General features: G+C 47.8%; 2 protein-coding genes across 2 annotated transcripts; one reads left to right on the forward strand and one right to left on the reverse strand.

The window, feature by feature from the left end:
• Positions 1 to 2,179: 2,179 nt before the first annotated feature.
• On the forward strand, positions 2,180 to 4,974 carry LOC117865207 (uncharacterized). Its single transcript, XM_034749355.2, has 4 exons — positions 2,180 to 2,498; positions 2,610 to 2,659; positions 3,297 to 3,420; positions 3,552 to 4,974. Exons 1-4 carry the CDS (start codon positions 2,321 to 2,323, stop codon positions 4,286 to 4,288), a joined length of 1,089 nt encoding a protein of 362 aa, XP_034605246.1. The 5' UTR covers positions 2,180 to 2,320; the 3' UTR covers positions 4,289 to 4,974.
• Positions 4,975 to 13,727: 8,753 nt separating this feature from the next.
• On the reverse strand, positions 13,728 to 15,850 carry LOC117865657 (pectinesterase). Its single transcript, XM_034749884.2, is given in 4 exon segments — positions 13,728 to 14,515; positions 14,606 to 15,278; positions 15,280 to 15,464; positions 15,467 to 15,850. Coding segments are annotated over 4 exon segments (1,689 nt in total). The 5' UTR covers positions 15,600 to 15,850; the 3' UTR covers positions 13,728 to 13,817.
• Between the last annotated feature and the right edge of the window lie 442 nt (positions 15,851 to 16,292).

Genomic DNA, 16,292 nt, shown 5'->3' on the forward strand with positions numbered 1-16,292 from the left:
CGATTAACACGTAAGCATTGTGTAGATATTTTTTTTTCATGCGGACACAATTTTTCCTGTGTATGGCTCGGCGGCACCATGTATCATGGGCTGTGTTTTGGCAGGAGTTATATGTCGCATACGTGACAACATAGCATCCTGTCACCTCAAAGGCGCTCACGTGGGCTTCTCAGATTTTCAGCCCATGCACCACGACTTGCACATGCCCAACAATGCACAAGCAATTTTTTTTCCTTTTTCTTTTTCTTTCTTTACGTCTCCTTTTATTTTATTTTTCAATATAGTTCTTTTCTTCCACTTTTTCACGTTTTTCTATTTATTTCATTAATTTTCTTTTCTCTTTTCCTTTTCTTCTTATCTTTTATTATATTTTGTAATACTATTTATTTTCTTACCTTTCTTTTCCTTCCTTTTCTTTTATTCTTATCTTTTATTGTATTTTTTGTAATACATTTTTTTCCTTATATTTCTTTTCTTTTCTTTTTCTTCTCATCTTCACTTTCTTTTCCTTTTACTTTCTTTTCGCTTTGCTATTGCATGCAGCCTACTTTCAAACCATATTCGGTTTCTTTCTCTTTTCCAATAATCTTTTTATTTTCTATTTTCTATAATTTTATTACAAATATATCTTCCACCATATGTAATTTGGCGTTTGAAGTGTTCAATACAATTCATCCAAATATGGTCAAGTGGGATCCTGTTTTGAAGGTTTTGTTTTAAAAAATCCAACAGTGCAATCCGAATTTAATTTGGATATTTTGTTTGAGATTTATAGCTTTTTTAGTTTGAAACCTTCTTTGCATGTGACATGCCATCAGCAATCACATGCAATCACTTCTCTCCCTGAATTATGACACCGTTACATGCGTATAGCAGCTTTTTATTTACTCTCTTCGTTCCTGTTTACAAGGCGCACACGCATATCAAGATTCAAAGTTTACAATCTTTGATCAATAATTTACCCTACATCTTTTTATTTTTTAATGTAAATTTGACATGGTTGAATTTGTAATCAAATGTACTCCCCAATAATTATAAGTTTATAACCATAAACAATATATTATAAGATAAATGAATGATCAAAGTCTAATTTAGAGGATTGTGACATGTCATAGCACGCCTTATAAACAGGAATGGAGGGAGTATTTATTTATATTTATTTTTAGTTATTTTTAATTTTTTCACCCTTACATTTCTTATTCATTTATTTATATTTATATTTTTCTTTTGTATTTCACATTTATTTTTTCATTCTTGTATCAAAATAGTTTATTCAAGTGTGTATGCATTTTGTTCACATTTATAGACTTATTTGTTCTTAATGTTAGAATATTTGTTCTCTTTTGATACTGAATTGTTCAACAGTGAAAAAAATTTGTTCGTGATATTATAATATTTGTTCGCAATGTAAAATTATCGCATGTAGTACTATCTAATTTGCATGTGGTTCTAATTATTTTAGACCAATTTATTCTTAAGTATTTTTTTAGTTTTGTATACTAAGTTGTTCGGTAATGTGGATTTTATTTGTTCATGATATCTGATTTTTATTTTTATCCAGTACAATCAAATGTTCATGATGCATAATTTTTTTGTTCGCATTGTACCATTTTTTGTTCGTCATGTTTATTATTTTTTATTCGCAGAAAATAGTTATTTGTTCGCGGTGTTCAAAAATTTGTTCGCAAACATAGTCAAGTTGGATCTTATTTTGAGAACCTTGTCGTAAAAAATATAATAGTGCGGTTAAAATTTTATTTGGATGTTCAGTTTAGGAATTATGATTTTTTTATTTTCATATTCGGATGCATGTGGGTCATGTCATCATTTTTATCTTATTTGCATGCATGCTCTCTTCACTAAATGTTGCATGCACTGGTGTATTTTTTTCCCTAATTGTTACATGCACTTGCTTAGTAAAGCAAGGACACATGTTGTTTAGGCAAAAACGGCCCATCACTCCCGGCGAGCAGCCGGATGCGAGACTGAAGGCGACGGGACCACATCTGTCGCCATCGGTGAAACATAATCCCACCTTTGCAGATCCACACGCACACGAACCTCGAAGTCAAACCCCTCCAGATCATCGTCCTTCTCACCGCGCGGCAAGCGTGGTTAGCCCTCTCTCAAACATTGACCATCGTTTTGAATCGGGTGCAAAGGAAGGATAAGATAGGAAGGGGTCTTCTCTCCCTACAAATGTCCACCCTTTCTTTCCGGGGTGAAGATGCCTCATTCTGCTTCTCCAGACTCAGTCCAACTCATCCGCTCTTCCCGTGTTCTACTCCTCTGCTAGCTAGCTAGCTAGTGTTGGGCCCCAATGGCGAGAGGTGAGCTGTTCCTTGCGGCGCTGTGCGTCGTCGTGGCCTCCGCTCTGGCCGCGAACGCCGACGCAAGGAAGATGGTCGGCGTGTACGAGCTCAGGAAGGGGGATTTCTCCGTCAAGGTCACCAACTGGGGCGCCACGATCATGTCGGTTATCCTCCCCGACTCCAAAGGTACGCGCAGTAGTATGATTCTCGTTTGGTGACCCCTTGTCGTTGGGGGTATCTTTCTTTCTCGTTCATGGCGCAATAAGCTTAGTTTCAGGCTCGTTGTTTGGTTTGCAGGGAACTTGGCTGACGTTGTTCTTGGCAGGGACACCGTCGCTCAATACGTTGTAAGATCACCAAAACCCTTGATCCTTAATGTTCTTCATCTCGTCATGCTCAACCAGCTGCTTCCTACAGAAGCCTGCGTGCGTTCTGTCATTTCGTTGACGAACAGATTCGTCTCTAGAAATGGTGCGACTAGTAATTGGATGGATCCAAACATACCCTTACATTTCTAGGAAATTCAATTCAAGGAATCGACGTGCATACAAAAAAGTTCCAAATTAGCTGCCACAGCTAGCCTGATGTTCTGTTGAATACTCCCCAATGAGCTCATCCTTGGTGTTCATGACTCAACTGACATATCATATCGATGCAACGGTTTGAATTGTTTTTGTTAACAATAACAATGTGACTAAGATAATCGTCGCTGCTGATATGATCATGGCATGCATCCCGCGTCCAATAGCCAAGTAGTACATACTTTACATTTCTATTAAACCATTATTAGTTTAGGACTTAAGACGATAAGATATACAAAACGGAATGAGAACCACGCAGCGACAAAAGTTTAGCCCTATCATGAGAGCACCAGCTAGCAAAGCAACATGAGAGATCATGCTGCTAAATTTTTGCCTCGTGCTCCCAACTGCCCATTTCTTCGTGTTTGTTTGTTGAGGAATTTTACTTGGTCTTGCCACGCAGAACGACACTTCTTTCTTCGGCCCGGTGGCCGGCCGCGTAGCACAGAGGATAGCCCAGGGCCGCTTCGTCCTCGACGGCAAAGTCTACCATCTGAACATCAACGACGGCAGGAACACGCTTCAAGGTACGTCGCCTGCTACAGGGTTATTAGTAAACTTGGATGTTCTGCTAAAACTAGAAACCAATAAAATCGCATGCTCCAATTGGTTAACTTGACGTACTTGAACCAACTGATTCGTTCGTCAATATATTCAGGTGGTGGCAGAGGATTCCACAAAGTCATCTGGACGGTGAGGGAGTACGTCTGCGCCGGCGACTCCCCCTACATCACCTTGTACTACCGCAGCTTCGACGGCGAGCAAGGCTTCCCGGGGAACCTGGACGTGCACGTGACGTACCGCGTGTCGTCGCCGTACACGCTGGGCGTGCACATGAACGCGACGGCGCTGGACAAGGCGACGCCGGTGAACCTCCTGCAGCACACGTACTGGAACCTGGGCGGGCACGGCAGCGGCGACGTCCTGGGCCACGCGCTCCGCCTCGCCGCGTCGCGCTACACCCCGCTGGACGGCGAGATGCTCCCGTCGTCGGGCCGCGTCGCGCCCGTCGCCGGCACGCCCTTCGACTTCCGGGCCCCGACTCCCATCGGCGCGCGCATCCGCCAGGTCATGGGCGGCAGAGTCGTCGGGTACGATGCTAACTACGTCGTCGACGGGGAGCCGGGGCGCATGCGGCCAGTGGCGGCGGTGCGGGACGGCGCGTCGGGCAGGGCGCTGGAGCTGTGGGGCAACCAGCCGTGCGTGCAGCTCTACACGGCCAACTGGCTGAACCACACCGAGGGGAAGGGCGGCGAGGTGTACGACCGGTGGGCCGGGTTCTGCCTGGAGACGCAAGGGTACCCGGACGCCGTGAACCACCCCGAGTTCCCGTCGCAGACCCTGAGGCACGGCCAGGTGTACAGGCACGACATGGTCTTCAAGCTCTCGTTCTAATCTAAACACGCAGGATTGGGTGCGAGTTGGACTTTTGGTGGACTGTGTAGTAGTGTGCACAAGCAAGCATGCCATGTAAAACAAGTTAATTGTTGGTGGTTGGAGGGGGCAAAAAATAAAATCTTCACTTCTCTTTTTTCAAAAAAAGAAAAGAAAAGGAAGGGAACTGATCACACCATGGTTTGGCCCTGCCAGATCGGCAACGATCGAGAAGAAATTAAACTGAGCAAACCAACGGTGCTGCATTACGGGTTCGTGGATGCGAGAGGATTGATCATGGCATCATGCACTGTAAGATGAAGGGTTCCATTGGTTTGGCTACACTGTTATTCCACTCCTGACGAGCAACTCTTCGTCCCCGGTCTCAGTTCTTCGGCGAGGGCTGCACCACGCCTTCGTTGGGCTTTGCGTCAGCAGTGTTTGGAGGCATCGTCGCGGCATCCGCCTTCTCCCTCAGCAGATGTTCGGCTTTGGCCTCTGAACCCTACAGACAGGTGCAAGACAAGGTTTCGGACATATCAGCAGTGATATGGCACAACATCTTCAAGAAGGCTTTTGCATTGCATCGCAATATGCACATATAAAGGTTCAAGCTTTAGTATTCCGGAACTACAAGATATCAGGACGGGAAAAAGGCTTGATGCCTGCTCAACTTTTATTGACCTACTGAAATGTACTACTACTGAATGGCTGTACTGTTACCTCGGCGAAAATCTTGAAGGCCTCTTCTGGGGACTTGGTTTTCAGGATTTTCAAAGCTTGCTCCTGTACCAAAGTCCAAACGAGTCAAAACCGTGGTAAATAGATGCTCCAAACTTCCAAAGAAACCAAGCTAGTCAAACAGTAGTAAATAGATGCTCCGAAGAAACCTAACGAGTCAACCAATACTGTACTGCTACTGAAGCCAAAGCAGTACTCACGTACGTACGTCACACAAGCAGCAGCTGATGGAAATTTGGCTGCAACAAGAAAGGAAGGCCATACTGTTTCTGTGGCTATACACATGCTACATTGCATTCCTAATCAACTTCCTTACCAAAATTTCGCAAAAGAAGAATGTAAACCGGATTTGGAATGGAGTTTTGCACCAATGTGGGCCTAAATTTTCAAGGCTAGCTTTATGTCGTTTGAGGCATCTCAGATTATATTTCCCCGACTTTTCTCTACATATATTGATATTCCATTTTAAGGATTTTCCTGCTGGGGTGCACCAAATTTTCTAAAACATGTACGGGCTTGTTTTCTTGTAGCCTGGCATCTGCTGCCTGGACCAGGCAACATGCTCAGGCCGTCGATTTCGTTGGCCTGAGGTCAGGATTGCTGCATGGGAGCAGTTGCCTGACTCAGGACTCCAAACAAACAAGCCCTAGTCTGGAAAGATGAACAAAATTAGTGTTAAAACGCCCATCCACAGTTGGCAAAAAAAATTGAACAGAAGCCGACATGTTAACTGACGGTCTACGTATTAATAGAGAGGATGAAATATAGAAAAAAACAACCACAATTGGCACCACACAACTACGGTCAAACCACCAAGCCACCCGACAAAAGCGATCACAAGAGACAAGAACCACAAAGAAGAAACTTCTTATGACATCACACGACACCGGCAGGTGGAGCCAGGCGCGCATTGTTAGCCTCCAAGGAGGAAAGTTTAGATCTCAAGTTTCTAAAATTCAAACAGCACAGAAATGGCAAGAAAACTAGTTTTAAAAAAATGACATGAAAGCCTACTAATATAAAGGGTGCAAGCGGGCACTAAGATAGAGCGTACATTTTTATTTTAAAAAAGGATAGAGCATACATATTTATTTCAAAAAAAAAAGATAGAGCATACATACCCTAGCATGCTTGATTTGCTTGCTTGACAAGGTTGGCGCCTCCAGAAGACCATCGGAGAGGTAGGAATCCAAGATGTCAAAGGCGTCCTGCCTCTCGAGGGAGTTCATCCTCCTTAACCTCGGACGAGAGGAGGGGACGATTTGACTGGAGCTACTGGCACAAGAAGAAGGTGACAGAGGCTCTTTATATAGGAGCAGGACTGCAGGAGGCGAGTGAGACGGCAGTGGGGGTCTGGGGGTGGCTGGGATTTTCCGCAACGGTTCATCGCGTTTCTCCTTCTCAGACGTTTGGGTGTCACGCGGTAGAGAACGGATGAATGCGAGAGCGCATGGTAGTTAGGCAAGTTAGTTGAAGTTCTCGTGGCGAAAGTCCATGCATGGACGACGGTCTTGCATGTTCAATCTCACTGTAATCATGCGTATATATTCTCTCGCAATGCTATCATTCGCGTAGATAGACGACGTGGCATCGGTCCTCCAGTGAGCCTCAGCTCGCCTCGCCTTACCTGCACAGAAATCAGAATGGACAAACGCATTTAGTTTGCTTATCTTGTTGGCTTGTTGCCTAGGAGCCTGCGTAAGCAACTTTTTCCTTAGGCTAATCCCAGTGGGAGTTTCATAGAGGTTTCATGCACATTAAATACGGTGACACATCAGCATATGTGATGACATGGCATGGTAGTTATGAAGTGAGAGAGGGAAAGAGTTTCATCAGGATGAAACTGTGTATACACTGTTTCCAAGACTATGAAACCTATTGAAACTTGCATTGGGGGCTATAGAGTTTCATCTCATCTAACCATATCGAATCACATGCCTCACAATTAAATGTCATGGGCATCCTATGAAATCGTGAAATGAAACTGTGCACTGGGACTCCCTATTTCATTCATGAGAATACATCTCAAATGATGATGTGGCATCCTTGGAAACAGTGCAATGAAACCTTGCACTGGGACTAGCCTTACTGAAGCGAGCCAGCCGGAACGGCTCTCTGACGCGGGCAAGGTAAGCTCGCCTGCAAAGTGAGCCCAGGCAAGACTCTATCCACAACCAAACGTGCTCAAAATCGAAAATATTTTCCGTGCTCCCGACCTTCATGTACTCCTGTACGCCAACTTTAAAATGCACCACCAAAAGTATATGAAATTACAACAAAAAATATGAATAGATAGAGTATCATGTAAAATATGAATAGGTGGTTAAGAAGATAGAACAGAAAGGAGCCGAGGAAGGCGAAGCATCGATCGTACACGAAGGGGAACGCGAGATGGGCAAGATAGACCCCGCCGCGGAGGAGAATCGGCGGCGGATGGAGGAGTATGCGAAGTGGAAGAGGGAGAAGGTGGCGGCAAGGCCTGCTCCGGACCCAGAGAAGTGGAAGGATTTCTACGCCTACGAAGCTAGGTCGTTCGAACAGTGGTGGACCAGAATTCATGGCTGGGCGTACGGTTCCTTCAACGATGAGAGTGAGTGACTTGTTACTTTCTCTTTCTCCATCCACGCGCTAATTACTTTCTCAATTAGTTGGAGTCGCTTTGGTTCATACTCTATGTACCACGAACCACTTCGTACTTTCTATTGCCGTTTAGTCTACTAGTGCAATGTTTCTTAGACCTGTGGTAGGATCAGAGCTGGCTGGATGAATTAACGACAATAGCCTAGATATGAACCATGTATCTTTACTTGGTACTGTTATTATTTATCTGCTGCTATGCTATTGCCTACTATTGGACTCAAATCTCTAAATCAATTGAATATACTACAACTGCAGCTAAGATCCCTTGCAAGCGTTTTACAATTACGCCCGGCGGCAGAAAGTTCGATACTCTACAAGTATTCTCAGTCAATGTGGCAGAAATACATGGAGGTTTACAGTGGCCGCTCCTTTTGTTTGGTACGGTTGCCCTACACGACTCGATAGATCACAATCGCAATATTATCTTTGACCGTGACAGGGATAACTATCGGAGTCTTACTGAAAAGGTCCATAATGTCTCCCTACTCTTATTATTTCTGTATTCTTGCTGTGCTGCTGTAACACTGTGATATTATTTTCCTACATAATTTCGCCAGCCTCCTGTGTCTTAGTTATTGTCGTTATCATGCAAACATGCATAGGACCAGTTGCATATAGGCCTTGTGTATCCATAGTTCATCTGCACGGACAGATGTTAATCAATATAATTTATCAATAGCCACCATTTACTATCTTTTTAAGAGATCGTGATACATTATGGCCCGATTTTATTGATTTGTAGAAAATTACCATGTAGACTTTCCTTCACTATTACTTACATTGGATTCATGTAGACAGCTCAAACTTTGTATGAACAAGCAAGAAGATGAAACAAAGTGGGCATATCTCAGAATTCAGTCACACGTCTGTGGGTTTAATCATAGAGAATTTCAGAAAGGAAATAACCATCCCATGGAACAACACGTGCTAGATTCAACTATTTACTAATTTGAACCGGTACGCATATTAGACTAGATTAATTACTGATTCAGGACATTGAATAAAGTGGGCAATTTCGCAGTACGGGGATCCGGTAATTTGCTGTCAGGTATAGGAGCCCTATCGAAAATTGCCTGCAATACGTATCTGACATAGACTACCCTCGGGGGATCTTTACATGTGCCCACACGATGCGTTGGCATACCCATTTTGTGGTTTGGTTCCTCAATTTGTGAAATTTGTTCTGTCATGCTTTATTAGTTTGCGTGGTAGTTTCCCCTGAATACTAGAAAGAAGTTTCAGGATTGCTTGCAACGCATTGTAGAGCATATGCGTTCTGAATAAACATGTTCAATGTCTTTGAATTCTATGCATGCACCAACGCTGTAATCTAACATTGCTAGAATGATTCGTGTTATACAGCCTTGCATTGGTTGTACTATGCACTCTGCATTTGTTATACTGTCAATTGTTTTTGTATTGATTATGCTGCTCAATGTTTTTCTCTTCTTTCACTTACAGTTTACTTACTATTTATTCAATGGTTTTGGCATGCAGGATCCATGTTTGGTACTGACAGGTCCTGTCCGTGCTGTCATTTTGTGTGGTTGTGTGTACTTTCAAGTTTCATTGAATCTGAGGGGCACCACCGAGTCCGAGGACAAGGAAATAAGCCTTCTAGCTGTTCCATTTAGGAGCGATTCTATGCCATCTGAGTGGATCCTGATTAATGAACATTACACTAGCAGGCTCACCACACTGGAGTTTGCTCTTGGCCATAGTGTTCACTCTGTGGAAGCGACAATCAGTGTGGAAATCATTCATGGATCATGGCCAGATGGTTTTCTTGGTCAGTGTGCTGCCCGTACTGCCAGGATAGACAAGAAAGTCGTGTTGCTTGATTCTGAAGGTGTGGGATTGCTTGTTGCTGGGGATGAGGTCAACGTGTTGTTTCTGTTGAATACTATGGAAAGCTGATAGTCTCTGTCAAGGCTTTGCACAGTGACAAAGGGGGTGTTCGAACACAAGTTGCTAAACTTTAGCAGGATCACATCGGATATTCGGATGCTAATTAGGAGGATTAAACATGAGCTAATTACAAAACTAATTGCACAGATGGAGTCTAATTCGCGAGACGAATCTATTAAGGCTAATTAATCCATTATTAGCAAATGGTTACTATAGCACCACATTGTCAAATCATGGACTAATTAGGCTTAATAGATTCGTCTCGCGAATTAGACTCCATCTGTGCAATTAGTTTTATAATTAGACTATGTTTAATACTACTAATTAGTACCTAAATATCCGATGTGATAAATGCTAAAGTTTAGCTGGGTGTATCCAAACACCCCCAAAGTTTTCCTGGATGAAATGGAGTTCGCACCACAAAAAATGGGTACTTGCTATGAAAAACTTCATATTGGCCCATGAAAGTGACGGTCGATTGGTCCCTTTTCGCTCTATCCTAAGGGGTGTTTGGATACGAGGTATTAAACTTTAGGAGGATCACATCGGATGTTCGGATGCTAATTAGGAGGACTAAACATGAGCTAATTATAAAACTAACTGCAAAATCCCTGTACTAATTCACTAGACAAATCTATTAAGTCTAATTAATCCATCATTAGCAAATGGTTACTGTAGCACCATATTGTCAAATCATGGACTAATTAGGGTTAATAGATTCGTCTCACGAATTAGACTCCATTTGTGCAATTAGTTTTGTAATTAGACTATATTTAATACTCCTAATTAGTATCAAATATTCAATGTGATAGGTCCTAAAATTTAGGAGGGTGCATCCAAACATCGCCTAAACCTAGCAAGCCTGCCAACTATCAGAGTAGTCTAGGGTAGTTATAGCTGCTGGAAGTACTTGCAATGGCAAAACGCCGTGGTATGCTAATGGAGGTTCCATAATCGGTTGCCTGTACTGTAAGTAAACTATCAGTGGCAATCCCGGCTCGGATGATCCAAGGACAGCGACTAAGCAAAATTCCTCTGAAAAGTGAAGGTAACGAAAGATAAAGTTATTAGTCAGGTACTCAGGTGTTACTGAATTATCGGATGTTTCGGAAGAGTCAATACTGAATTAACTATAGCAAGAGTGGTACTTCTCCCCTATCAACGGAATAAGAGGGTAATGCTAGCACAATCATGGCGTGTTGGGACTACCAATTCAAAGAATGAACTAGAATAGCATTTGACGTAACGAACCGCGAGTTTTTATTGATATAGTAGAAAAAAAATACAAAACTACATCCATAGGAGACCATAGGCAGGAAAAGAAAAGAAAGGGAAAAAACAGCTCAACTTGTCCAGTTGGATTGGGATGTCAACACGGATAAGCACCCAACTCAAAACTGCTAAACTTGACTGGTTGGATTGGGACATCAACACGATCGCACCACTCCACTCAAATAGCGGCAACAGAGCACACTACAGCACTCGACTTGCAACAACGCAGGACCGAAGCCTTTATCGTGGCACCCCCACCCCTCGACAGTCTCACGCTCATGTAGTGCAGAACCTCCAGATGTGACTCCGCGTCGACAGGGAATCGAGAGAAATAGAGCGCATTGCACCGAGAAGGTCACTACCATGCGGGACCCTTCGATGTAGTGCCGCTGCAAGATCACACTCCACCCGACAGAGTGATACCACCAGATTCGGACCTCTCGTAGGCTGCCTCGCAGTCGCTGCTACGAAAACACAACGCATGGGGCCTCGTCACATCCGTCGTTGGACTCCACCTCGCTCTCGTCGCCTCGAAGAAACATCGCGCGCGTGGACCTCGCCACATCCGCCATAGTATTCCATGTCACGGATCCATTTTATATGTCGCCGCCAGAATGGCGAGCAATGTTGCCCCACAACCCAAGGTCTCCATCAAACAGCCGAAGCCGCCACCGCTGTAGGTCGACTTCGCCTTGTTGCTCAACCCCCACACATAGCCTCCGCCACCGTGCCAGCAAGCAAAAGAAGCTGCTTGCGTCATTTTCCGACGATGTACCGTACCGGATTAGCCTAGCATAGCTGGACAACTCGCCCCAATCCGCTGCAAGCCTAGTCGTCCCACGATGTCGGTGCTGCAAGCGCCGTCCTTGGACGTAGTCCCACGCCGCGCTGACAGCTGCCAAGCAACGCCAGCCACCGTGATTCGCTGCAAGCAGCCAACCCGACAACCATGCTGCAACCCCTGGCCGCTACCCCAACTACGATCGCCTCCACGTGAGCTCAGCAACCCCCGTCAAGTTTGCCATCCTGCACCATGCCACCTTGCCGCTTCGACCGTCGCCACCAGCAGCAAACTCCCATGACTATCGGTGTCACTAGTATTGCCACAAGCCGAGTTGGGTCTCAGGAAACGTCGCCTCCAAAGAGGGCACGACGCCAAAGGCGTCGCCGTCGCTCGTTCAGAATCTGGATAGGGTTTTCACCCAGAGAATCCCATGCACTAGGGATAGAGCTCCAACATGACACCCCAACGGGGAGAACGACACCCTAGGGTGCCACCGCCATCACCACCAGCAACGTCTTGCTGGTCGCCGGCAAGGGCTTTCGCCCCGAGCGTCCTATCCCTAGCCGCTGCACGCACATAGCCCGGCACTATCAGGACCACAGCCTTGGAAGCCCTCGCGGTGGCAGCACCGCTGCCGTGGCCGCCTAGCCACATCGCCAACCTCAGCCTCGCCGCAGGCTCCGCACCCACGTGTGGCCTCACGGCCTGCACCCCGCGGCAGCCGCCGGGATCGCGTGTAGCCCCAGCCTCACAGCCACCACGCCCTCGTGGCCGCGCCCCCACCAGGATGGCGCGCCGCCGCGCCCCTGCTTGTGCCGCCGTGGCCACCCGTGGCCGCGGCACCATGCCGCCGCCAGGACCGCGTCACTGCCGACTCCCGTCGTCGCGCCTCCCGCAGCCTGCCATGGACGAGCGACCAGATCCGGCCTGGCCAAGGCGGAGCCGGATCCATCGCCCCAGGACCCCGCGTCGCGCCTGGAAGCGGATCCGCTGACCGGTGGCCAGCCCTTGAGCCACCACCGCCGCTGCAAGGCTGAGCTACCTCCACCCGCGGCGGCGGCGGCAGCAGCTTAGCCTCCTGCATCTGCAAGCGGCCGATGGAGGCCTCCCACTGCAGGAACCGCACGCCGAACGACACGGATCCGTATGCAAGACAAGCGGATCCAGCCTCCCCAGACGTGGATCCGGCCATCCTCGTGCAGCTCGAGCTCCAGCAATCTATGACACGCAGCCACCAAAAGCACCAGACACTACGAAGAAGGGAGAGGAAAGGAAGAAGAGAGGGAAGGGGAAGGACACGCGCGGCCGCCGCTTGACGCCGGCGCCGGCCACCGCGGCCGGCGGCAGCGGCCGAGCTATAGATCTGGCGGGGGCTCTTTTGAGGCGACGGCGTCGTCTCCCGGGCCGCCCAAGCGAGCGACACGGGACTCAGAATGCATTCGACGTAATTAATTTAGAAAAGGAAATGATCTATTAATAGTACGATAGCGTAATTAATTGACTGACCTAGCAAACACCATTGGGTGCGCACTTGCATTCTTAAGCTCCGCGCATCAAGTTAACGTACGGGAGCGTTTGATACTAGCTGCTAAACGTTAGCAGTGTCACATCGGATGTTCGGATGCTAATTAAAAGGACTAAACGTGAGCTAATTATAAAACTAATTGTAGAACCCTGTGCTAATTTGCAAGACGAATCTATTAAGCCTAATTAATCCATCATTAGCAAATGGTCACTGTAGCATCACATTATCAAATCATGGACACGTCGTGCGTAGACTCCATTTGTGCAATTAATTTTTTAATTAGCCTATGTTTAATATTTCTAATAAGCATCCAAACATCTGATGTGACACGTATTAGCCGGGTATCCAAACGGGGCCGTAGCTCGGTAGCCGCAAGCGATAGCTATTGGTCAAAAATGTCCGCTACCTCTAGATCATCAGCTAGCCCGCCCCGCAATGACAAAACCAGGTGACTTTTGGAAGAGCAAGAACACAAAATGCCACAACAATCATTCTCCAAATAAAAGACACTTAGTTTACTGACGAATATATTCATCAAGAGAAAACTCAGGAACAGCCATAGTAGGATGGGAAAAGAAAGAAAGAAAGAAAGAAACGTTAGCCCTCCTGTCCTGCGACACAAACATGTAGATATGTCACCCCACTGCTATCTTGTGCTGCATTACGCCATGCGTTCGGCCTTAGAACTTGAACCCGAGGATGTTGGGCGTGCCGGTGAACTTGAGCCATGTCGCACCGTCGATGAACGGCCCGGCGGTGAACTGCTCGGCCTCCTGCCTGGTGATGACGCCGCGGTACCCGGGCCACTTGACCCTCTGGCTGGTGCCGGCTCCCGGGCCGCGGTTGTTGTACTCGGCGTAGTAGAGCGTCTTGAGCCCGAAGTCGCCGTTCCATGGCATGTACCCCTCGGGCTTGATGAAGTCGGCGATGGTGCTCTCCATGATGACGAGGCGCGAGAACTCCTTCCATGGCCGGCCCAGGTAGGAGGGGATCTTGAAGCGGTCGGGGAAGAGCTTCTGGTCGGGCACCAGGCGGCAGTTCTGGATGACGAGGCCGGACTTCATGTTGGGGTCGGTGCGCCCGTGCGCCGTCACCGAGTTCTGCTGGTTGTCCATGGGCCGCCGCGTGATGATGAGGCAGTTCTGGAACACGGCCGCCGAGTTGCCGAAGATGAAGTCGATGGTCCCGGATATGACGCAGTTGCGGAAGAACTGGCGCCTGGCGTGCACGTACAGCGTGTCCTGGAACGCGTCGAACCGGCAGTTGTAGAACGCCGCCAGGTCGCCCTGCACACGGAGCGCCACCGCCTGGTGCCTCTCCGCGCCGGCCGTGTTGTGGAACCCCATGTTCTTGCAGATGAACCCGGACGCCTCGATGGCTGCCAACCAAACAAGTTCTCGTAAGTAGATGTGCATATCTCGTTGCATGTGTAAATACTAAATGGTGAAAGAAGAAAGGGTTGGCTCACAGAAGGTGGCGGTCTTCATGGTGGTGATGCCGTCGGCGAAGCTCTTGCGGCCGGTGACGCGGGTTTTCTTGGGCCCGTCGCCGTACATGAAGATGTTGACCTTGTCCTTGGGGATCATCACCATCTCGTTGTATAGGCCGGCCTTCACGTAGATGACGTACCTGCCCGTGTTGCCCTTGGGCATGGCGTCCACGGCCTGCTGGATGGACTTGAACTGCCCGCTGCCGTCCTGGGCCACCACGGCGTTCGGCTTCGGCTGGTTGCCCGCCGCCATCAGCTTCCTCTCCGGCGACCTCATCCACACGGGGTAGCCCTGCTCGTCCTGCTCCGACAGGAGGCGGCGGCGCGAGTCCTTCTTGAACATGTCGAGGTCCAGCTTCTTCAGGAGGCCGCCGAGGCTGTTGGTGATGGCGAGCGCGTTGCTGCTGAGTTCGGTGGCGTTGCGCAGCACGGAGTGCATGTCGGCCTTGAGCTTCTCGTCCACGAACCCGTCGATGCAGGTGTCCATGAACGTCATCACGCCCGTGAGCCACGTCTCGAGGTCGTCGGAGCGGCTGAAGAGCACCTTGATGTCGCCGCCGGCCATCTCGAGCATGCCCTTGAGGTCGTCGACGGCGTCCTCGAGGAGCTTCTTGCAGTCCTCGCGCGCGCTCTCCGTCATGGAATCGCTGGACTTGGCCTCGCCGATGGCCTTGGACTGCTCCATCGCCGACTTGACCGACTCCAGCGCCACCTTGGCGACGCTGTGGAAGACGTCCTTGGGGTTCTCGGTGCCATTGGTGGCCCCGGACAGGGTCTTCTCGCACGACTCCTTGTACAGAGTCGGCGCGCACAGCGACTGGACCGACTTGCCGGAGGTGGCAAGGGAGGCCTCCCCGGGGACGGTGAAGCTGTCGCCGGCCTTCTTGCCGGAGCGGGTCACGGTGGCGACCACGCCGACGACCACCGCCACGACGAGGATCGCCGACAGGCCACCTAGGAGAGCCTTTGCCATCTTGGGCCGCAAGCTTGAGTTTGAATCGGAGGAGGAGCCAATTTATATAGAGCGGCCTGGAGGACGAAATGGCTGCGTGTACGGACGTGGATGGTTTCAGTTTCACCGTTGGTGTGTGGCCGGCCGTGTTCGTTGGGAGTCGTCATTCTTTTGACGTGCAGAAGAGCATCGTCTATTTGAGGTCTTTGGCCCTGGTCAATGAGGTTCCCGTTCTGGATTGATGCAAATTTGGATGGTTCCTGTCTGTTTCAAAGCTGACCTCCATCTTGTAGAACCATGCTAAAATGGGTTGTGCTACTTTTGGACGACCGGATTATGATCAACCTACATTCAACGAGTGGTCATGGAGATCTTGGCTAAATGTGGGTGGATGGATGCTTCCTAAGCTTTGTGCTTGGTCTTCCTTAATTCCTTTTCTTTGAGTTACATTAACTATTTTGCTCGCAAAAAAAAAAGAATCATTTCACTATAGCCGTTGGCTGAGACAGTAAAAAAAAGAAACACTTAACGTAGTAGAAAGGCATACTTCAACACCTAGACAATATATTTCAATTGAGTATGTTTAGATTTTGAGTTTTTGACTGATCGACGTTCTTCCAAGCAGACAGATCTGAATTTTGTACTAGCGTTCCAATGGAATCAACATGCCCTCCCTCCGTCCCGAGAAAAAAAATAGTATTTTTGGATTTTTCA

Source organism: Setaria viridis, chromosome 7, assembly GCF_005286985.2.
Source record: "Setaria viridis chromosome 7, Setaria_viridis_v4.0, whole genome shotgun sequence".
NCBI classification, from domain to species: Eukaryota; Viridiplantae; Streptophyta; class Magnoliopsida; order Poales; family Poaceae; genus Setaria; species Setaria viridis.